Raw genomic sequence first — 25,136 nt, forward strand, 5'->3', positions numbered from 1 at the left:
TGACACCAGTCAAGTCCGCAGCAATGCTTCATTAGTTTAATTCGCGATGACTGACGAGAAATATTTCAATATACAAAATAAAGAAAATAAACAACGAAGCTCATGAATACTCCGCAGAATAACTAATTTAGTAAATTTTAATTTTATTTCAGAGAATGGAAAAAAACACATAAATGCTTATATGTAGTTATTCGTTTTTTTTAATTGTAATTTAGACGAGTAATCATTTAATGAAGCCCAAGCACTAGTTACCGAGACCTCTTCAACTCGTATTTCAAGCAGCAATTGCAAGCAGCAAAATGGAATTTCAAAATAAATTTTATTTATATATAACCATTCCATTTTCAATTACTTACATTTTAAAAGGATTTCGATTTCTTTTGTTAAATGTAACTTCAAAGTCAACTTTTAGCGACGTTTCAATTTTATTATGTTCTAAATGCTTTGTATTATTCCGTAGGTCTGCGAATTGCGAGATTTAATTCAATTTTCAGTCTACAGGAGAACGTTCAATCAATTTCGCTTGCGTTACGTGAACGTTTTCAATATTTAATACGAGAAAAACATTATTTTTTAATTTGCGGATATACATTTTGAGGAAGTCTTAGTTAAAAAATTTGTTCTTTCATTAACTTTTCCATAAATATTACAAATTTTTTAATCGTAATGATTTGGTTTAGGACCACTTGATTCAAATTGGTTCCAGACAAACACCTGGTGGCCGCAATAAAACTTACCTCATTTGCAGGGCGATTTATCTGCTCTATTATAGTTGTCTCTAGATGAAATGAAACAACTAATACATAGATAGACACATTTATTTTTAGCAGTGACAAATATAAATAGCATAGATATTTAATACTAATAAATCAGCACTTAAGACAAAGTAAGATGTAGGAAAAGGGTAACACAAACTTACACACTAGATCTAAGAATATGAGTTACATGATTACTGAACACGCAGGTATCCGTCAAATTAGTTTTGAAAATAAGAAAAAAATACCAAATAATTGCAGTTACTTAACAAAAATATTAACTGTATTAGATTAATAAAATTGCAATTCAGTATAAAGCATTTCTGTTGCCGTTCAACTCGAAAAGCTATTTGGAGGCTCATGTAGCATGCCTTAATATGTTGCAATAAATCGCCAATGTTCGAAAATCAATCAGTAAAATGAATTCAAATTTCACAGCATATTTATGTGTTTTTATTGTTAAGTTCACAATGGCATTTCAAAGATTGACGGAAGGCTCATGTACCACGCCTTAATATGTTGCAATAAATCGCCAATGTTCGAAAATCAATCCAGAAAATGAATTCAAATTTCACAGCATATATGTGTTTTTATTGTTAAATCCACAATGGCATTTCAAAGCTCAACGATTATTCTATTGTGCATAGGAGAAGAGAAGTCGAAGATTCCTAGTCTGACAATGCTTCGAGTAGAATGAATGCGCCATGATTCGTAAAGGAATTCAATTAAATATTGACAATTTAACAGCACTTGCAGTATGACAGTATTGCTGCATTTTCTTGGAAAAATATATGTCCTACCAGATGCACATCAAGAAGTTACAAAATTTGGCATTACGATATACATATATTCAAATTACCTACTTGAGTTTAATAAAATAGTTAACAGATACATAGTAAAGCAAGAACTATATCTTTATATGGTAAAACATGATAAAAATACTTAATGATAACAAAATTATTCACATTGATAAAACCGAAAATCTAATAGCATAACAAGTATTAGATTATACAAGGGTACCTATTACACAATTGGTCAGCACCACTAGTTTTAATTACCAAAAATAATTCAGCAGGTGATGCAGAATTTCTTAATTTTTAACACAGAAGTAAGTAATCAATACCAAACAGCTCTAATAGCCATCAAAATATTCTTTTCTTTTTACTGTTACTTCACAGGGTAGGCGGCGACTTGGTTCTGCCCTTAGCAAGCTGCTTTCAGACTATGCTATACTATAGTGCCGTATAGTATAGCAGCCTATACTTAGCCAATAATATATAGTACAGTACAGTGTGGACGTGTCCATAACAATGTATGGTGTGCGATATTGTTGTGCTATGAGGATATGCTATATGCTATATATTATAGCGTAGTCTGAAAGCGGCTGCATTGCTGACGTTCACGAGTGACTGTAACCATTGCAGCCACTATCAGGTCAACCGTATGCTCATCTGCCTACCAGGGCAAAAAAAACTTATCACAGAAAAATATCAGAAAACTCTGTAATATTTATGTATAATCAAATAGTGTAAGAGTTTTGTTGTTTTTTTGTTTGATACATTATTCTATTCAATTTTAATATAAACTTTTTTTCAGGAAGGTCGTCAGTATCTGCTTTGGATGGCCTGGCGATAGATAGTTAATGTTTTAGTTTTGGCAATTAAAAGCAGTAGTGTGTAAGCGATCTAAATCCTAATCTAACAATGAAAGTTAACAATTTCTTACACTTAACATACGAGTATAGTGTTATATTCAGGAAAATAGTTTCCCAAACGTCCACTTATTTATGAAAAACGAATATATGTTTAAAGGGTTCACTGTATACATAAAACATTGAATAATGAACCTCAATCATCTATACTTCCCACTGATGGAATTTGTGAGATCTTTGAAATTGAATATCGATTTTATCGATACTTTTAAATTGTCTTTATGAATTTTAATATAGATGTTATGATTGCAATAATATAATGTTCGAAATTAAAATGTGAACCCGTTCAGTATTAGGTCCATTATACATAGTCGGTCGTAAACTATTTAACAATTTTAGTGCCTTAAAATTGTCTCTTAGTGCAGGATGACAGTACAGTTCATTAATACTGGAGACTGAAGTAATTAAGTTTTGAAAGTTCCTACTAAAAAGTAAAAGTGTTCGTTGTACAAAAATTGTTAGAAGAATTAATTCGTTATTAGAAATATACCTTTACAATTTCCCTTCTTAAATGTTGAAATGGCAAAAGCACTTTTTGATTTTGAAAAAAAAAAAAAAGGTACCGTTATCCAAAATTTTTACATTGAAATTATGTTCAAAATTTTAAACAATATGACCGACTTGGCACTTCACAAACACTTCTTACAAATTATCCTTACCACAGACTTGACTAGCTTCGCTTTACCCTGTTTCTCTCCCGGCGTAATCGCCTTAAAGACATTCATGCCTACTAACAACATTCCTGTATTTCCTCTACATCAACGTTTGATTTCCGTCTGCGCTATGTCAAAGCTCAGTAATGAAATTCGTTTTCAGTGCTTGAAAAAATTGTTGGAATTTTATTAATTTCTTCCTTAATTTTAAAGGTGTTAAAATTCAAATGATTTTAATAGGTTCTCTCTCGCGTTCTCATAGTAAATTTTTATTAGTAACACTACAAAAGCTTTCTTTTAATTGATAACCTTATAAAAGTGTAGATGTTAGCTCCATTTCCCGCGAACACAAGTATGACGAAATTGCAATAATCGTTCTATCTTTTCTCACGTGTCCTTGTTTACTGTCCAAGTTATTTGATAGAATGAAGGATATGTAAATTGTGCTTTACCTTCAAATCGACAAAGATTTGATTTGCCGCTAAAATGTTTACAGGATATTTGTTAAGCAAGACAATCCTATTGAATTTGTTTACGTTGTTGAGAGAAGCAAATTTTGACAAGTGATTAATTAACTATATGGTGAAAGAATATTGAGAAGTATACGATAGCTATAACGATAAACTACTGAAGCTGTTATATATATAAAAAAAAAACGTTTATTCTGACATATAGTTAGCTTTAAATCATTAGTGTGGGGGAGAAACGAAAAATAACGTGATAAACCAACATAAAAGTGAAATATCTGACTGAGTTATGTTCGTATAAAATCAATAAGCCTTAAAACGCCTACTATAAATAGTCGCTTTGATATCTAAGAAAATAATCTTGTTGTGTCTGTACAAGAGATAGACGATTTATTTTTCGTTTTGTAAACATTCCATTCACAAGAAATATGTTGTGCGAATAAAACTTTGTTATTACATTTAACGACAGTCTGAAGTTAAGCAAAGAAATGTGTTAGTAATCTAATGTAAATTATTTCAGCTTACTATTGTGTGTATATTATGATTAATGAAATTAATATCTGACCGAGTTTTTATTATATGCTATTTATTCTAAATCGAAAGTATCAAGACTACTATTGACGATTATATAGATTTAGATAAATTGATTGATTCCAATATTATATACTCTATATTTTTTTGTCTTTTTTTCTTGCACTATATCTAAATACACATATGTTTTCTAATTTACTAAAAATACATGTACCTACTTAATCTTTATTATCTTACTATTCACGTATGGGCTATTCCAAAGAATTTATCCACCTACAACAGTACTGTAAATAATCCGTTCGTCTATGAGATGTAAAATTATCTATGTACCTATATACTGACATTTTTATCATTTTAGAAAGTTCAAATTTCGTTAACCAGCAATGTAACGCGAAGGTAGACTCGGCGGTCTCTCTAAAACTGGGTAGGCCAGGTTATGTTTACGGCCTAAAAAAAGTAAGACATGAAATGGCGCGTCATATAAACTTGTTTTTTTACGATTGACGGATTACTGGTGGCCCGGAGGCCTTTCCAGTTTTACCAGGACAGGTGGGCGAGCAAAGACTCAGACAGAAGGGGTGGGATTTGCTAACAGATGCCCGAGCGCCTCCGAAGGAGACCTAACAACTCAAAAGCAACTGCTTTGCGAATGAATCTACTACCGGATCGGAATCGCGACCCGCTGAGAAGATCCGGCGAGAAACTCAGCGGGCTGATGCATGGGTTAGGTTGCACGTCGAACTCTTTGCCGAGTTCAACGGGTACGGTTACCGCGGTCCCTAAGCCTGCTGCTAGTGTTAGAGCTGAAGGCGTCACATATAAACTAAACTTCATCAGTATTCATGGACTAATACAGCTGTTATTACTTTTACATTTTAGTGAGAACTGAATCTTAAAACAAAAATACAACAAACAAAATATATCTTAATATGATTTTAATTTTCACTTTTTTTACGGCACGATCTTAAATACGATCTTCGGGGAGCACTAATAGGAGGTGCGTGCCGTGGATCATACCCTCAGCTCTAGAAGGAAGATTCTGAGCACTGCTGATTTTGAATTATTTGTTTCATAGCGCGGAATGCTAACACAATTTTAAATAAAAAAGGGATCTCTGGTTTAAGACTATGTTTATTCGTATTCCGGAGCAGTTTGAAGAAACCCCGTATAAAAATGATAAAAGAATTGAAAAACGTCTACCGAACATTCCAAAAGGAGCAATTGCCCGAAAAAATGTATTTGCGGCGGTCTTATTTAAGGAGCACACACATATATTGTATCGACGAATGTACATTGATTTGTGTTTAAAATTGACTTAAGAAACCTAAAAGATTATTAGTTTTTTTTAAGTTTGAGGGAGTTCTTATAGAATCCCTTCTTTATTTCGCCGTAAAGTCGTGTTTTATATAATTAACACCACAGTTGAAACAACAAAAATTTTATTGTTGTAGCGGCATAAATAATTCTAAGTTATTATATTATATTAGTGAATAAACACATTATAAATTAATTTTACGTTTTAAATTTTCGGCAGTAAAAAGGTCCCGTGTCACAGACTATATTCTTTTTCCCACCTCTCGTGCGTTTCGGGTTTCGGCTTACGCATCATAAAAAATGGTTCGTTTTAAACGCCACAAGTTCATACCAGGGAATTATTGAAGATCAGAAGACACGAGTGATATACATACATCACTTGTAGCTCCTGTCACTCCATATAACTTCCACATCACTCGTTAACAGTTCCAACATAAGATGGAAATCTTAATTTCCCTACCGAGTTCTGCCTCTGGTTCCTATCTTGGGTACTGGATACCAGCTAATATTGTTTAGAGCTTGCTTAGTGTTGTCGCAAAATAATCCATACGTTTCGATTTGAATGGCCAGATAAATGTTCAAATGCGTTTGAAACCTCCATTTAACGTATCAAGGTTGTCGGCGATGTCCGCACTGTCTTGTCTAAGGGCTCCATCACACCAACCGAACCCCGAGCTCATCTACTAATCTAAGCTATTAAAAGAGTTACGTAATATAATAAGAATTGTAGTAATCTATAATTTTTTTTTGTATTTTCTTTTTTTTTTCTCAACTACATTATCATATTTCGATTATTATTGAATGAATAGGTAATAACTACGAATAATATCGAGTCCTGTTCATAGCCTAACGATGTCTCGATTGTGTTCTGACGACAGAAGATTGTCGTACGAAACGGCTCTGGAGTCCTATATCCGGGCACATCCGGCTGTTTCCTTTTTCCTTTCGCTTACTCATATCCTATTCTGCTGTCCTTTAACTCAACCCACAACGACATTTTAACAAACTTGTTTTTTTTTTCTTTCTTTCATGAAAACACTCGTTTTTTGTTCGCTGAGCCCGTAAATTTGTGAGGAGCATTAAGAATGTTTTATTAAATACCTTCAGAGTACGTAATTTGATAGGCAGACTAATGATATATCTCACGTTTAAAAGAAATATTTACGACTAGCGACCCGCCCTCGCTTCGCTTCGGAAACATTAAATTTTATTATTAATAGGTAGCTTGAGTTTCGCGACGTTACCCACGGTTACTGTCGTACCGCGAGTGACGACGTGGGGTGAAGCTAGTCTAAAAAAGTAGCCTAAGTTACTCCTTATATCATCAGCTACCTATCAGTGAAAGTCTCGTCAAAATCGGTCCAGCCGTTCCAGAGCCGGAACAAACAGACTGACAGACAGACAAAAATTAAAAAAATGTTATTTTGGTGTATGTATCGTATATATATTCATACGCATGCAGTAAAAAGCGGTTATTTCAATATTACAAACAGACACTCCAATTTTATTTATATGTATGTAAAGATTATTAAATTGATTCGTATTCGAAGAATTAGATTTTATGTTGTTAGTTCTTGAGACACGTTTACGGCGATCGATCGGGTCCTGGATGCGATTTAAACGCATGTGTCCTTTATCTCATCGGTGGCGGGCGGTACTCCGGCGACGGACAATTTGCGGCGCGCGCGCGTCACCGGCCGGTAGTACTGCTCGCTGCGCCGCCGTCAGCGTTCCGGCACCGGAGTAGCCGTCTCGAGCTCCATCCACAGCGAACTGATCACCCGGGTATCTGCGCAATAACAACTTATTATAAATTTACACTAGTGGTCCCCGCAGTAATCGAAATTCGACTATAGTTAATTGAAATTAAAAGTTTAAACATTATTATGGTTCTATTGTCAAACACTATTATACTTCTATAATAATGCAGATATTAATATATTCTATACTAGCGGCCCGCTCCAACTCCGCTCGGGTCTTTAACAAATATTTCAACCATAATTGACGTTGTTTTATTTTTTTAAATAAAATAACACCTATTATGGCATAGCTATAATAGTTAGACATATGCTGTCGCGACACTTTTTATAAATAATAATGTGTTCTACAAAGTCGTAGTACATTATTTTATTCTATTATCAATACCTAATAGTTTTCGCAGTGCACTCGATGTATTGGAGTTTTAGTAAGGATCCCTAATTTTTTCAAAAAACATTATAGCCTATGTCACTCGAGAATAGTGTAGCTTCCAAACAGTGAAAGAATTTTTCAAATCGGTTCAGTAGTTTCAGAGCCTATTCAATACAAACAAACAAACAAATCTTTCTTCTTTATAATATTAGTATAGACAATACAGATTTCGCCAAAACTACACTATATACAAATAATATTAAAGACAAAAAATATAAATCTATTCTCAAATTGACCACAGACTTTAAACAATAACAAAAATTTCACAATTGACAATATACAAAGAATATATTTGTGTGTTGTGTGAAATACATGGTAGTGTGTGTAATGTTTTCTTTATGCATTATTTAAAAAATATATTAGCATTCTGCACTTCTTCTCTATGTTCTCTGTAAGTGTGGAAAATTTTATACTCCTGCGTCCGCGCAATTTTCGTAAAAAGGTGTACAAAGTTTTTGTTTCACGTATTATTATATAGATATCGTCGCTGTCAAAACAAAATCTGCTATGTGCAAAAACTCTATTTTGAATTAACGAGTAAAAACATTTTCGTATAAAATTTTATATGAAGGTGAATTTTTAAGAACTATATCAAATGAAAGCTATAGATAAATATTAAAGCTATAGACCAGTGATTCTCAACCACTGTTCCGCGGCACTTTTGTGTGCGCCAAATTTCAAAAGTGTGCCGCCAAATTTAGCGAATATATAATAATGTTAATATTATTAAATTATATCATTTTAAAAGAAAAATATTTTAAACATGAATATATATTTAAATCCACAAAAAAAAAAAATTATAGTATATTTTAGTTTAATTCGTATATAAAAATTGTTTGATAAACTATTTATGCAGTGTGTTGTAAATTGTAAGTAAATAATTTTTCTTTCTTTTTTTTGTGTGCCGCCAGATTTTCAAATCGTTAAATATGTGCCGCAACAAAAAAAAGGTTGAGAATCACTGCTATAGACACATAACAGTTTTTTTTATACGGTAGATAGGACTGTGAACTATACGAAAAGGTCAAAAAGTAAAAATCTCAAAAAGTGCACTTAGCAGATTTTGGTTTGACTACGACGATATACAACTTATATATTATTATATCGATGCATTTGATGTTCTATGATAGTAAAAGTAAATAGAGACGCTTCATAAAACAGGATCACAAATTGCTGCGAACAGAAATTGATCAGCGTGGTTCTGTTAATCAATATCCCGACGCGTTGATACGTACATACACTCGTACAGCGAGAGAAACCGGCAGAGTGTGAAAACTACGCCAGAGGCAAACCGAAATGGACCAATTCGATTTCCATAGCAATCTAGTAAGTTCACACGTAGCTCTGATAAATACTTCTTCAGACTTCACATAAGAGACTTCAAATAAGGTATAAAATTGATAACTTATTAGTTCTGATACATAAACACACACTCGTAGTAAAAAAGTGAGTTTTTTGCTTCCACGCGAACTACTTTGCTTTAGGGGTACATATTTCCCTAGATGTATACTGTATATCTCAATAAGGGAAGTCTTATGTTATTGCAGTCAGTGTTGCTATATGTAGAAAATCCAAAATTGTTATTAACGATATGTACATATATGTATGTATACATTTTTATAAATTTTCAAAATTATTTAATTAATGAACCGTTTAAAAGCGATAGGTGTGTAATATGATAGCAAACGAATATACAATTATTCATGCTTGTCTTGTAAAAAAATGCTAATTAACTAAATTAATTTGTAGGCCGTCGTGGCCTAAAGGATAAGACGTCCGGTGCATGTAGCGATGCACCGGTGTTCGAATCCCGCAGGCGAGTACCAATTTTTCTAATGAAATACGTACTCAACAAATGTTCACGATTGACTTCCACGGTGAAGGAATAACATCGTGTAATAAAAATCACACCCGCAAAAATTATAATTTGCGTAATCACTGGTGGTAGAACCTCTTGGGAGTCCGCACGGGTAGGTACCACCACCCCGCCTATTTCCGCCGTGAAGCAGTAATGCGTTTCGGTTCGAAGGGTGGGGGTAGCCGTTGTAACTATACTGTGACCTTAGAACTTATATCTCGAGGTGGGTGGCGCATTTACGTTGTAGACGTCTATGGGCTTCAGTAACCACTTAACACCAGGTGGGCTGTGAGCTCGTCTATCCATCTAAGCAATAAAAAAAAAATTGTATCGTATCTACTACAATGCTAGACTTAAATGTGTACTAAGAACTTATGTATGCAAAATCGTCCAAAGGGTTATTCGTATCGGTACACGACCCCGGCACGAGGCCGGGATTACCTTAGGAATAAGTTTTAATAACCGCGAAACTAAGTTTGATTATATTATTATCCCTATTCAGTTCTGATTATTTCCACCGAAAAGCAAACGTATTTTCTGCTTTGAGAGATTGAATACAAATTAAACTTTATTCTTTTCAATTTATTATTAAAAAAAACACAAATAAAAAGAAATTATGGAACGTAGATGAGCCGCAACCAGAGTGATAAATCACCACAGACAATAAGAATGTAGGTTTTTTTTTTTTTTTTTTATTGCTAGATGGGTGGACGAGCTCACAGCCCACCTGGTGTTAAGTGGTTACTGGAGCCCATAGACATCTACAACGTAAATGCGCCACACACCTTGAGATATAGTTCTAAGGTCTCAGTATTAGTCACAACGGCTGCCCCACTCTTCAAACCGAAACGCATTACTGCTTCACGGCAGAAATAGGCAGGGCGGTGGTACCTACCCGCGCGGACTCACAAGAGGTCCTACCACCAGTAAAAAAAGAATGTAGGTATTTTCATGTTCCTGACGAAAATTAATCTATTAGTGAGGAAACATATACAATAAAACCACAATTCTACACAAAACGTAATTCTTTTAAGAGACGAAAAGTCTATTATTAGTAAAAAACTAATTCTATAAATTTTCAACTGACATTGAGAGCGCGTCATTTACCGGTATTTGCTCGTATTTCATAAAACGAATGTGATCTTCCGATAATAAACCGAGGGCAATGCGTTTTGACGGGGTTCCATTTAATATTATGATAAATAGTTCAAAGATAGTATGTATGTGTTTTAAAAATGTTGACGGCAATCGATCTTATGGTATAAATTCAACAAATTCTAGAATTCTATTAACAAATTCATCCAATTGAGATGTTTATCAATGGAGCTGTCAGTATAAAAGTGTTTTGTGATAGTGTTAAGTATAAGGCAATGCATAAATTTTTATTCACAATTTAAGCTTTCTTACTTTACATTGTTAACATAAAATGAAAATCATCAGGAATTTTGTGCATTATGATAATGGCTCGGTTATCAGTTCTATGTTTGATTTGACATAATAATGTTGGATGTTATTGGAGAGATTGTAGATGATCCGCTTTTTCTTATATAAAACTGCTTCTATAATAAGTACGCTCCACTCACACAACAATGATCCACTACGCATATTTATCTATGGAGCTTACACACACACGTATATCAGAATTTCTAGAATATATTCTGTCTATACCCAGTATGTCTTCCACTAAGGGATTCAATTTGTTTTGCCCTTGTATGTAGACGACCGTAGGGCCTATCTGATGGTAAGTGATTACAGTGGATGCCCATGGACAGCCCATGGACTTCAGCAATGCCAGGGACAGAGCCAAGCCACTGCCTACCATTAAGTATTCTCCACAAACCTCATTTGAAGAAGGAAATATCATAGCGCTCGGGAAACACCGCGGAGGGGAGCTCATTCCAAAGCCGGATCGTACGTGGCGAAAAAGATCTCTGGAAACGCACTGTGCATGAACACAGTGGCTTCAGGTAGTATGGATGAACTCTACTCCGGTGACGGGCAGTGCGATGGTAAAATGAAATGATGGGGTTAACTCAAAACTTTAACTAAGAGATTCACTGGCCATTGAGATTTCGATCCCATGTTGGGAGGATCCCCTTAGGACAGGTGGTTCTTTGTCTATGGGCTTTAGTAACCACTTTACACTAGGTGAACCATGAGCTCGTTCATCCATCTACTCAATAAATAAACAAATATTGAGATATCATTTCGGTTCGAAACCACAAAATTCCGGAATGAACTAAAACCGGCACATTTTGCTCGAAGAAGCTGTTTTAAAGGTGGTTTAAGGAGGAACCTCCGTAGTAGCCTGAGATTCCTATAAATACAGCGAGCGCTCACAACTAGATAGGCTTTACTTATCTGCCATCCAAGAAAAAAAAAATTAGAATAAAGTTTTTTTTATGTTCATGCAAGTTGTAGTACATAAGAACAATGCCGGTTGGAGTATAAATTTCTTAATACTAGTCATCGCTCAATTATCGAGATACGACCATAACCATTTATTCGACCTGATATCGATATTTTGAGGAAAAAGCTGACAAAAAACTCTTATAAAAAACACAAAGTTCATCAATATTTGCTAAAATAAGAAAATCCTTTAACAAACCGAAGAAAAAATTGTTACCTAATTGCTTGTGGTCTTTGCTTGTTTATATACAGAATTTAACTCCGGCATTGAAAATGAACAAACTGTGGAATATCACGTAATCACATTATGAGTTCCGTTGTGTATTCATTCAGTCCTCCCCCAATGTTAGAAATCGATAACAATCATTAAGCCTAGTCATCGGCCGTTAAGTGCGTTGCGAAAGCTGTTATAATTAGTTTCGTCATGCAGAATTACGTTTAGCTCATAAACAGCGTCGTGATTTCATTATTTTTTAATAATATGAAAAATCTTAACCGGACTTCGGCGTGTGCGGATTAGAATCACTACCTCGGAGGCAACTGAACAAATCATTAATGTGTTCTGTTTAAAAAAATAGAAGCAGAAACATGTTTATAGCACGCAACTCTCTGTTTGATTTATTAGAATATTTATCTTGGGAAAAAAATAGAATTTGCTATGAAAATCTCAATTCGTAAATATGCCTAAAATCAGTTGTACTCGTGATTTACTGTTTGTGAAGAATTCGAAGCAAAGGAAATTAAAAAGCGTATGTAATAAATGAGAAATCAAACCGCAAAGTTATGAGGTTTTTGTGATCGTACCACATTAAGTGAAATATATTATAACGTATAACATGTACACTGCTCCGTCAGAAAAAATTTGTCACGGCCAACGCTGGTCGAGATGAGATTTCCTAGCATTGTCGCTAACAATCGTTTGGATCTTATAATCCATTTAACAATTTGACTCTCTTATTCTGCATCACCAAATCATTTTTCTCTTAGTTTTTGTTATTAAGTACACAAAATACGAGAATGTTTTTTGTGTCCACTTTTGGTACCATATTCATGCGTGTACATTGTGGATAGATTGAGTGAAAGTTGTGATCGATATTCAGTATTCATGTCAAACAAATATAAAGCACAACCTTGATATGATTATAAATTATAAAACTATTTCAATACAGAAATAAAATGTTCTAAGTCTCGCCTATGATTTGGTGAGATTTGAGCAAATTCCAACAAATATTACAAAATCAACGACGAACCTAAGAAAATTTTGAAAAGCCTTTGTTAGTGAAGTAGTTTCGGAGAATGGCCACCGGATTCAATCCACTAAGTAAGGACATTATGCTATACGCAGTTTTAGTAACAACTTCTTCTTCTCCTTCTTAGTGGTGGTAGGACCTCTTGTGAGTCCGCGCGGGTAGGTACCGCCACCCTGCTTATTTCTGCCGTGAAGCAGTAATGCGTTTCGGTTTGAAGGGTGGGGCAGCCGTTGTAACTATACTTGAGACCTTAGAACTTATATCTCAAGGTGGGCGGCGCATTTACGTTGTAGATGTCTATGGGCTCCAGTAACCAGTGTAACCACTAACACCAGGTGGGCTGTGAGCTCGTCCACCCATCTAAGCAATAAAAAAAAACAACAACTTAACGTACGACGTAATTTGAGCGGTTCTGAGACGCGTACAGCATCCGTACATATCTACATTGACAGAATCGATTACGTATTCTGTATTGTATAGAACGGATCATTAAATACAAGCTAGCTTTCACAGCTATATATGTATATATATACTTTGACTGTTAATACGCCAAGCGACACGCGATAACCGATCCCAATATCTAATTCCGATCATGATACCTTTGAATATTGGGGCAGAAGATCTTGCATAACAATACTGTGTAGAACAATGAAACTGATGATAATAGTTGTAACTTCACGTTCCGGGGTTTACTACTAAGTTCTAACATTTAGTCAACATGTGTAATTTTTTTATTGCCTTCGCAGGGAGACGAGAATAAGTGGCTGCTGTTGCTCATGATAACATCAAAGCTACGGGTCTGGCACGGGTCATGAATCTCTGAATAGGATTTGCGGATCAGTGTATGATTTCCAGGCAGTAGGGGACTATTCCGGGGTGGTAGATGATACCAAAACCAAATAATGGATGGGACCATCACAAACAATTCCTGAGATAACAAATTAAAAATACGAGAAACAAACAGATAACAAAGTCCCTCCTGTTTCCGAACCACATCCGTTAATCCAAAGTTTAATACATTCGGTACAGCATATTATCAGCCCGCATGGCTGGAAACCACATCCCTCTTGTAATAAATTAACATCAGATGAGTCGTGAACTATTACCGGAGCTATAGACATGAAAATCTCACCGTAACTTACGTTATGTTTTATAACCATTCAATACTTAAATTTTTGCGGGCTTGATTATTTAGATTATCCATATACAATGTTCTTCCTTTACTGTGGGAGTCGAATGTCAGCACGTGCCAATTCTTAGAAAAATTAGAACATGCTAATCTGAAAGCTAAATAGCCGTAAAGCACACCATATTCCACCATTTATCACTGGTGGTAGGACCTCTTGTGAGTCCGCACGGGTAGGTACCACAACCCGGCCTATTTCTGCCGTGAAGCAGTAATGCGTTTCGGTTTGAACGGTGGGGTAGCCGTTGTAACTATACTGAGACCTTAGAACTTATATCTCAAGGTGGGTGGCGCATTTACATTATAGATGTCTATGGGCTCCAGTAACCACTTAACACCAGGTGGGCTGTGAGCTCGTCCACCCATCTAAGAAATTTAAAAAAAAACACCATTAATCTGTACTTTATTTTCATTAGCATAAGTTTTTTAGTTCAAACATAATTTATTTGGATATATTTTTCAAAGTGAAAATCTTATTTACCATTACCAAGGATTACAAAATTTATTAATATTTTAATGATACCTCAACCATTAAATCTTGAAATTTCCCAAAAATCAAAATTCATGTTGAAGTTATAATATGTATATAAATGTATATTTCAATAACATCGCTTAAATAATTAGGTACAGTGCTACATGTGAAGGCTCCCAAACTACGATTAATGGGCTTATCTTGTCTTAAGTTAGAATTAAACTGAATACAGAATTACTTCCAAAGTATGACAGTGTAGCATAATTGACAAAGCTGACAAATTATTTGAGATTCGATTAGTTTTATGATAATATCTTAGATTACGAACAAACTTAATACATCTGTGACCGTGATTTCATTTATATAAATGTGAATTCAACGATTCTTGTTGTTTGATCTACGACTTCTACATATTATCGTAGCGAGATAAGAGAAAGAGTTGAATTGTGATGTTCAGTCGAGCAAACATTTTTTTTAAATATATACATATAGGCAATAAAATTAAAATTCATACATTTCTTTTCATGAGTTTGTTTTTGCGCCTCAACTTAAATCATACTTCTTAGTGATGTCGTTGATGTTTCTAAACAACTTATAATATTTTCTTTACATTTTGCAACATGTCAAAAATTTTCTAATGTAGAAAAGGTATATTAGTCAGAGTCATTAAAAAAACAAATTTCGACAACCGCTTAATATCAGGCGAGTTTCGTCTTCAATCAGCACTGCGTCTCCGTTAAAATAAAATATGTATTTTTAGACGACGACATTTTTTTTAAAAGACCGTTAAACGTGCCCTTGCTTCTTCTGAAAGTATTCAAATATTCTTGTTATGTTGAGAAATAATAGGGATTGACTAAGTAAACACGAAGTTAATTGCAGTTAGAAATTTTGAGCAAATCTCTAATAAGAAAATTGCTATTGGCTTGTAATTCTAGTGAACTTTTATACAACTTTAAATTTTAGGAGAATAAAATATGTGCACCGTATTTAATTTAATAGATTGCTTGTTTAATGCGAGGGTTATTTTTTTTTACGTTCATAAAACCATTTTATATTTGCTATAAATCTTTGGAATAGTTGATACAATAATTGAAATCTTTATTTATAAGTATTCTCTTTACGCCAGTCTTAAACTAATAGATCTATACAAATGACTATTATTTTTATGACGAAAGAACAATTCCGGTGGTCTTTTTCAGCAGCAATACCAACTTTTATTTGCTTAGGACTTCGTAAAGGCATTTTCTTAAGGTTTTCTCTTTATAATTAGGAAAACATTCGTAGTGAGTTCGCTAAAGACGTTCGAGTACCAAAAATGATTTTATTTTACCGCTGACTTAATGATGAGATAAATGGACATTTATTTAATTATTTGAAGTACAAGTAATACATATCGACGCTTGAAAGGCAAACGTGACTAAGCGACAATGCGTGAACTTTACAGTAGACTAATAATTTAAAGTTGAAATACCTGAAAACAAAATTTATTTTAACGAATCCAGCTGTAGTAGAATCTAGCTAGTAGCTGTAGGATTGAAATGATTTTAATAGACCTAGAAATATATTTTGGCACATCGAATATGGTTATTGCCTATCATTTATGTACAAAGCAGTTATTGTCGCTTAGTCACTTTTGCCTTTCAAGCGTCGATATGAACGCGTTACATGTAGATAGTTTTAATGTGAAACATTTAAGCTTATACCAAAAATAGGATAGATGCTCCTAAGCGTTCCAATGCCACCAGCAGTGACAGCTCTAAAACCAGTGATTATGCACGTGTATAATTTCGAGGGTCCGTTCCTTCTTAGAGATATTTTGCGGACAAAAGACCCCGAAAACAAAAGTAACTAATTAAAATTCACTGAATATTAAACAAGTAATTTACATGAGCTTCAAAGACAAGAGAGTATATTCTACTTTGAATGTGTTTGTATATTTATTTGTTGAAGAAAGCCCAGCCATTTTTGTATATTAATTAAGAAGCATAAAAGTGTCATCGAATTTTAATTAAAAACTCATCGGTTAAGGACGACCTAAATTTTTATTATATGTTCGGTTTTCGTTTATTTTACATATGTTCATATTATAACGGTTGTGCTTAATGTAAAAAATCAAAATGTGTGTTACCTTTTAAAGATGATCGTTTAAGTTTTTAATTAGTTATTCTAGGTTGACTAAAGTTCAAAATTAGCTTATAAATATTCAGCAGCTGCTTTTCATACAAGCTCTGCAATTAAAGTTGACAGCTAAATGTAGACCCAAATGAAGATGTTTGCTCGAACTATATTAAAACTTATCGGACCAGACTTTGAAATGCTGACTGGTAGTTTCGAGTGATTTTACAGTTGTTTAACTTTAAGACGAGTTCAAGTCCATAAATAATGGGTACCTACTTAACAGTAATAGAAAACACATAAAAAAATCGACAAAATTTTTAAATACGCTTTTATTAGCTTCAGACGCATGTGTTTTATGGAATCTTTGAACATGATTTTGACCCGCTTGAAAACGTCGGATTAACTCGAAATTTGGTATACTTATTCAGAACCGATGAAAATTCAATATTAAAAATAAAAATATTGAAAAAATTGAAATTCAACTACAAAAAAGAAAAATCAATAATAGTTTAAAAAAACTAACAAAATACGCTTTTACAGAAAATGAAACTAAACATTAGAAAATGATTTTTAATAAATTTGAATTAAAAATAGTGTAAGAAAAAATGATTTTATTGTAAAAAAAGCGTGGGGTGCATGGTATCAGCAGTTATAAATATTGTATGAACAGATATGAGTAGAAAGGTTATTTTGATAATATCCTGAAAAGCTCCCCACGTTTTTTTACAATAAAATCATTTTTTCTTACACTACTTTTAATTCAAATTTATTTAAATTTATTTTCTATTTTTTAGTTGGATTTTCTATAAAAGCGTATTTTGTTAGTTTTTTTTTTTAATTTATGAAAAGTATAACAACAAAATAGCACGGGGAACGGATACCGCGGGTTCTTAGGTAGTGGATCAACACTGCCTTATAACTTCCGGATAATGCCATGGTTTTCTTGACGTCCCCTGTACCCTCTACGCGGGACTCAGTCTCGGCAGCGACATTCAAATTGACGTAGTAAATAGACACTACATCACCTGTTCAGAGCTCTAACAACCGAGAGATCTTGAACATGAAATAAAGAAAACGATGTTTCCTGACATACGTTTGATTTTTTTATTTTTTTTATTGCTTAGATGTGTGGACGAGCTCACAGCCCACCTGGTGTTAAGTGGTTACTGGAGCCCATAAACATTTATGACGTAAATGCGCCACCCACCTTGAGATATAAGTTCTAAGGTCTCAGTAAGTTACAACGGCTGCCCCACCCTTCAAACCGAAACGCATTACTGCTTCACGGCAGAAATAGGCAGGGTGGTGGTACCTACCCGCGCGGACTCACAAGAGGTTCTACCACCAGTAAAAATGATTCATTATATTAATTAACAATTAATTATTAAACAAAACTAACTCAATGACGATTACACGAATTAATTATTCACGAGCCTAGTAGGCTAATTGCCTAAATTTTCGCATCTAGTAAATTCGTTGGTTTGTTTACGTCTAATTGATATTGTTTTAGTGTTGCCTCGGTATTATCTAGTTTTCGTTCAGTCTAATCGTGGTCATGAATCATTAGTGTACGTCTTAGCTTTGTTGAATATACCTTATTAACTCTTCTATTTCTATTCTATTATTTATCATATAAATTTATATGACAAAATGATTATTACCATTTAACCAGTTTATTTTCTTTTTAAATTATTTAATGATTTTCATAATTTCACACTGTTCGTTGTTTTGGAAAACTAAGGCTACCTCAGTTTGTTAGTAAATTAGTGTATTAATAATTAAGCATGATTATTTAGGATGTTTTATTTTATTTTATTTATACAAATAGGTCCATCGTCTACAATTTCCACTACCACTTCTCTATTATTCGTACATTTTACTGTGTAGATGGGTGAACGAGGTATGAACCAACTGATTTCTTTATTAATCAAAATGCTTTCTTATCGGATCCGCGACTCAAAAGCAGCTAACCGCTAAGAGCGAATAAAAGCGTTTGGAAAATAAAGATCTGATGAAGTATCAGAGTTTAATTAGATACCTGTTTTTTCCTCTGCAACAGTTTCTTCCTCGGCAATGGGTTCATTAGCCTCTTCAATGCAGCTCTGTTCGTCCGGAAACTGAACATGTTTCTTCACAGCTGATCGACTTGGTTTGGATAACACAGATGCTGTTGACAAAAAAAAAGTTTTTAGTCGAATATTTTTCTATTTAATTACATTTTTGACGCGACAATGTCTTATAATTCGATGGAGCCGGCTGCACGCACGGAAAAAACATGACTCATGCGGCGTTACCTCGCTCTGAGGCGATGTGAGCGTTGCATCCGCGTGGACAGCTGCTATACAATAATACATTTACATGTTTTCGTCAAGTATGAAGTTCAGTGAAAAGTGAATGTGATGTCAATTGTTTATAGCAACGATAATTGCGATAATTGAAATGATACCATTCCATCAGTATTTTCTTATGACGTTGTCACGTTCAACTATCGTCAGTAAACCGACTTTACAGACAACCGATTTTTTCACACAGTGAATGTATAACTTCACCAACGCCTTGATAGCGTTAGAATCTAAATATCTATTAGTGATGTACGAACCGGTTTGAACTTAATTTCGTCTTTTGTAACAGCTGTTATGCATATAAACGCATATACTCGTATGCATCGCAATCATTCGACGTTGACATAAATAGAAGCCCGCATTCGGATCATTGCTTGTTTTAACTGTAAACGTCATTCAGTGAAGCACGAGGATTTCCTGCTCGGGGTTCGGGTTTTTGTTTTGTGTTTTCTTTTATTTAGTCACCGTACGTACCACGACGTACCGTGATGTAGCTATGTTATGATATGTTTCAGCTGCGAAGCAATCATGCGTTGCAACATCCGCTAAGTAATAGAATTATCGACCTCATGTCTGAAAATTAGTGATGCCATAGTATAGTGTGATATCACTTAAGCGACCTCCAAGACTCAATCATAATTCATGAGTTATCGTTTGAATATTATAGGTAATTTTCCACGTCTTTACGAATCCATCAGATAACCCTTGCATTAGACGCTTTCCGCTCTAAATCTAGGAGTAGAGACCAGCCCTTTGAGTTTCTCGCCGAAGTAGCGGGTCGCGATGTCGATCCGGTAGGAGATTCATTCGCGAAGCAACTGTTCTTGAATTGTTAGGTCTTCCTTGGAGGCGCTCGGGAAGCTGTTAGCAAATTCCGTTCCTTCTGGCTGAGCCCTTGCTCGCCCACCTGTCCTTGTGAAACTGGAAAGGCCTCCGGGCTACCAGTAAACCCTCGATAATAAAAAAAAGGTAATTTGAATTACTTGTGTTCTGTCTGTATCATAAGATTTGGTAGACAATTTATGAAAATAAATATCATCCTTTATTGTTAACGGAGCTTACTGGCTAGCTTTATATTGAGCTGTGGAGATTGCAACAATTGTGAGAAGAATGAAAAACAGAAAAAAAAAAAACCTTTTTTTTATTGCCATTTTAGGCAGACGAGCTTACGGCCCACCTGACGGTTAACTCTTAACGAATTTATTAACACTGAAAATTAGCAAAGTTGTACGTATAACTTTACCTAAATCTTCTGTCGAAGAAACATAAGACTAGCGAAAACTTTTAAATTGAGATTCAATAAAGTTTCAACACGAGGAAATTCCATTTGTCGGTCCTTTTTACTTTCTTTCTCGGGTTCCCACCCGACCACTTGTTCAAAATTAAATAATACCTAAATGTTTAATTATCTAAAAGTGAATCTTGTTTAAGTGACAAGTTTGGCATTAATTCGAAGAAAGAAAGGAAGATGGAAGTATGAGGTTATTTCAAGTAGGTATCACGCTCGACTTCTGCGAGTGCACCATCTCGCAGAAGGAGGCGGCGGGGCGAGTGAGGGAAAGCTCTCCTCACTACGCAGAAACCCGCCGCCGCCGAGCAGGGGGTCGGGACCGGGGTCGTATCCGTGACCTGGCCCCCTAAGAGCTAGGGGTCCCACCCGTTTTGTGCGGGGAGGGACCCAGACGTGGGGTGGCGTGCTCTGCACGCTCACCCGCAATAGGAAGCCGGGTGATGGTAGACCGCGTTCCCCCGACCGCTCTGGGGGAAGGTGTAACGCGGCGCCATCAAAGCGGGCTCTCGGCCCGCTGAACGAGGGAACCGGTGCTCGTGTCGCTGGCGGCCACCGGTCCGGCGTCCGTGGGACGGTGGGATGGATGTAATGTGCTCTGCGTCAACCCTGTCCCGCCGTTTCAATAGCCCCGACTGGGCTCCGGCCCGGTCCGAGGTAGGGCGCCGGTTGTGAGCGGCAGGAGTTTTTAGTGAGGTTCAACTCCCACATACCCCACCTGCCGCGCGGGTGGGGATCCGGAGATTTTCTCCTGTGGAAAAAAAAAAAAAAAAAAAAAAAAAAAAAAAAAAAAAAAAAAAAAAAAAAAAAAAAAAAAAAAAAAGTAGGTATCACGGACCGACTTCTGTATTAAAGCAATTAATAATAATACAAAGTCGTGTACTAATCTTCTTCTATCACGTTAAATACGTGTGGGTTAAAACGACTTTTTATACAGGCGTTGCTAGAATTTAGTTAGTAGTTAGTAGAATCAGTTCGAAAGTGTAGCAGATTGGTGGCCAATAGAAGCAAACAGAACAGAAATGCTGTGAGTTAGAGCTTAAGAGAAGTTTATTCAGGCCAATGGAGATCGTTTTGAATTAATTTTACAGATATTAGAATCTTTAATAATATAATATTAATGCGTAAGCTATGTTTAACATAGCAACACCAAGTATAACATAACATATACGAATATGTGATGAAAGATTCTGTTACTTTTTTTCCTTATATATTTGCATTATTTTGGCGGTTTGTTGGAAGAAAGCTCTTGATTGACTATCTTTGTATGTATATTTACATCGGGATCTGTTATCAGAATATTTATAATAAATTAAAATAAATCCACAAATAAAATTTAATAAAGGAGAAACCCCATTTTGGGCCTAAGCGTTACACGAATGGGATATGTACCAAAAAATTCGTCTATTTTGCTTGATTAACCTATTGAAATCTTAGCTTCATTGACAATGGCCAAGTGTAGAAAATAAGTTGAATTCAATTTTTTGTTTTAAACAATCTTTGTAAACATCTGCAACACTTATTTCAATATACATACGTAACTAGCTCCACAAACGTGCGGATTAGAATTAGAACATCCATAAAATAGGATCGATTTAGTGGAAATCGAGTGTAAAAAATAATTAATACTCTTTTGCTTTAGGATAAATGACTGTTTTTATAGGTATTTTAATCAATGTAAATAGAGTATGGCCATCGAATCGTGACACAACTACTTACAATGGCGGCAATTCAAAATATCTACAACTGACAACATTAAATATAGCATGAAAGGATAGTTTTGCATTTATAAATTAATGTGACTATGCCCTAGAAAAATACAAATGTATCAAATCGTGTTATGTTATCTTTAATGTTGCCAACTGAAGATATTTTGGATTGCCGCTATTTAGTTGTGCCATGATTCGCCGGCCAGACTATAAACTTAATCTCATTGAATAACGTAACGTAAAGCACCAAAATCTACTAACAAAAATCATTAAAAGAAATAAATAACTGTGCCATTTAGTTATGACACGAAATCATGTCGGCAACTGCGGCAATTCAAAATATTTTCAACTGGCAATCTTAAATATAACATGAAAAAGTCGATTTGGTACTTTGAGTTTTTCTATGGTGTAGTTACATTAATAATTTTACTGGTGGTAGGATCTCTTGTGAGTCCGCGCCTTCCGCCCGCCTATTTTTGCCGTAAAGCAGTAATGCGTTTCGGTTTGAAGGGCGGGGCAGCCGTTGTAACTATACTGAGGCCTTAGAACTTGTATCTCAAGGTGGTTGGCGCATTTACGTCGTAGATGACTATGGGCTCCAGTAACCACTTAACATCAGGTGGGCTGTGAGCTCGTCGATAGGTATCTAAGCAATAAAAAATAAAAATAAAAAAGGCATGAAATAAAATTAAATGAAAGGTGATGACATAATATGGGAGCACGTAATGATTTATATTTTATATAAAAAAGTTATCATATAAATATAGTTTTTCATATAAAAAAGTTTTCATTAAAATTAAAATAAGACTGACCCAAAGGTCTTAGTTACCAGGTCATAAAATCCCTTAAAAAAATAATTTCGTGCGCAGCGCGTTTCGCATTACGTTGTTTTTAATTTTTGGCTTTCGTTCGTTTTCGTAAACAACCTAACACGCGATTTCTCGTAACAGGTTCCATTTTTATTTTAAAGCAACCTGTTGCTGCAACAGGTTTCGTGAAAAATTACTCATCTTTAGTAGGAAACAGCCTCAAAAATATCGTTTTCATTAAAATATCTCGAACAATAAACATAACCTAAAATGTAAACATTGTCTGATTTTACCAATTTGGCCATTGCTGGGAGACCTGAAAATTGGGCTCATGAAACCTTCTTAGGTATTGTAACTTATGCCCAAATTCTAGCACTGTAACGCCAGGCCCAAGTTTGTATGGATTTCGGGTTTGTCCTTTCATTATTAATATGAAACAATAAGTTCGTGTTATTTTCCGAGTCTGGTCAGTCTAATACTTACCTAATTTACTATTTACCTGCGCTACAGGAAAAAAAACGTTCTAAGCATTGAATATCTATATATTAATACGTGCAGGAAAAATTTTGTATCCTTTTTTACGAAAATTGCGCGGACGGAGGAGTATGAAATTTTCCACACTTATAGAGAATATAAGGAAAAAGTGCACAATGCTAATATTTTTTTTTTAAATAATGCATAAAAGATACATTAAATCAATAAAGAAAACATTACACACACTACATACCATGTATTTGACGCACACACGCATGCATACTATATATTGTCAAACTTTTGTTCTTGATGTCTGTTGTCGAATTGAGAATAGATTAAATATTGTTTGTCTTTGTAAATATTTTTTATAGTGTAGTCTTGGCGAAATTTGTGATTATAGAAGTATAAAATACAATCATAATTGTGTACAAACTTACAATTCCAATTAATTATAGTCGAATTTCGACTACTGCGGGACCTCTAGTAGAATTTTAATATAAGTCCATATCAAGAATCGTCATCACTTCAACAAATAGTCGATTCTCATATCGCTGAGATTTTAAGTTGTCATCGTATATTAGCAACTCGTTTTGTCACATTTTCGTGGACGTACAAGATATCTCGAATGAATTTCAATATGGAAGTTTGAAGGCAACAAACGGAATTCCTATAATATTTCGTTCAATGGGTATCTGAGTTGTGTTTACCTCCTGCATGATTTCTCTAGCAGTTTCGTAAACTTTAGTTAGTTTTCGTAAACAACCTAACACGCGATTTCTCGTAACAGGTTCCATTTTTATTTTAAAGCAACCTGTTGCTGCAACAGGTTTCGTGAAAAATTACTCATCTTTAGTAGGAAACAGCCTCAAAAATATCGTTTTCATTAAAATATCTCGAACAATAAACATAACCTAAAATGTAAACATTGTCTGATTTTACCAATTTGGCCATTGCTGGGAGACCTGAAAATTGGGCTCATGAAACCTTCTTAGGTATTGTAACTTATGCCCAAATTCTAGCACTGTAACGCCAGGCCCAAGTTTGTATGGATTTCGGGTTTGTCCTTTCATTATTAATATGAAACAATAAGTTCGTGTTATTTTCCGAGTCTGGTCAGTCTAATACTTACCTAATTTACTATTTACCTGCGCTACAGGAAAAAAAACGTTCTAAGCATTGAATATCTATATATTAATACGTGCAGGAAAAATTTTGTATCCTTTTTTACGAAAATTGCGCGGACGGAGGAGTATGAAATTTTCCACACTTATAGAGAATATAAGGAAAAAGTGCACAATGCTAATATTTTTTTTTTAAATAATGCATAAAAGATACATTAAATCAATAAAGAAAACATTACACACACTACATACCATGTATTTGACGCACACACGCATGCATACTATATATTGTCAAACTTTTGTTCTTGATGTCTGTTGTCGAATTGAGAATAGATTAAATATTGTTTGTCTTTGTAAATATTTTTTATAGTGTAGTCTTGGCGAAATTTGTGATTATAGAAGTATAAAATACAATCATAATTGTGTACAAACTTACAATTCCAATTAATTATAGTCGAATTTCGACTACTGCGGGA

At 34.7% G+C, this 25,136-nt stretch overlaps 1 protein-coding gene across 2 annotated transcripts in view; it reads right to left on the reverse strand.

Annotated features, from left to right (window-relative positions):
• Positions 1-800: 800 nt before the first annotated feature.
• LOC114244552 (uncharacterized) overlaps positions 801-25,136 on the reverse strand; it is a 127,985-nt gene continuing 103,649 nt past the window's right edge. For both annotated transcript variants that reach the window (XM_028176406.2, XM_089728301.1), the window contains 2 exons: positions 18,956-19,084; positions 801-7,220 (listed from right to left, as the gene is read on the reverse strand). In XM_028176406.2, coding sequence (XP_028032207.2) covers positions 7,156-7,220; positions 18,956-19,084 — 194 coding nt within the window. In that variant the 3' untranslated portion in view covers positions 801-7,155. The remainder of the gene's footprint in view (positions 7,221-18,955; positions 19,085-25,136) is intronic.

Source organism: Bombyx mandarina, chromosome 01 (assembly GCF_030267445.1).
Source record: "Bombyx mandarina strain Sakado chromosome 01, ASM3026744v2".
Lineage (NCBI taxonomy): Eukaryota > Metazoa > Arthropoda > Insecta > Lepidoptera > Bombycidae > Bombyx > Bombyx mandarina.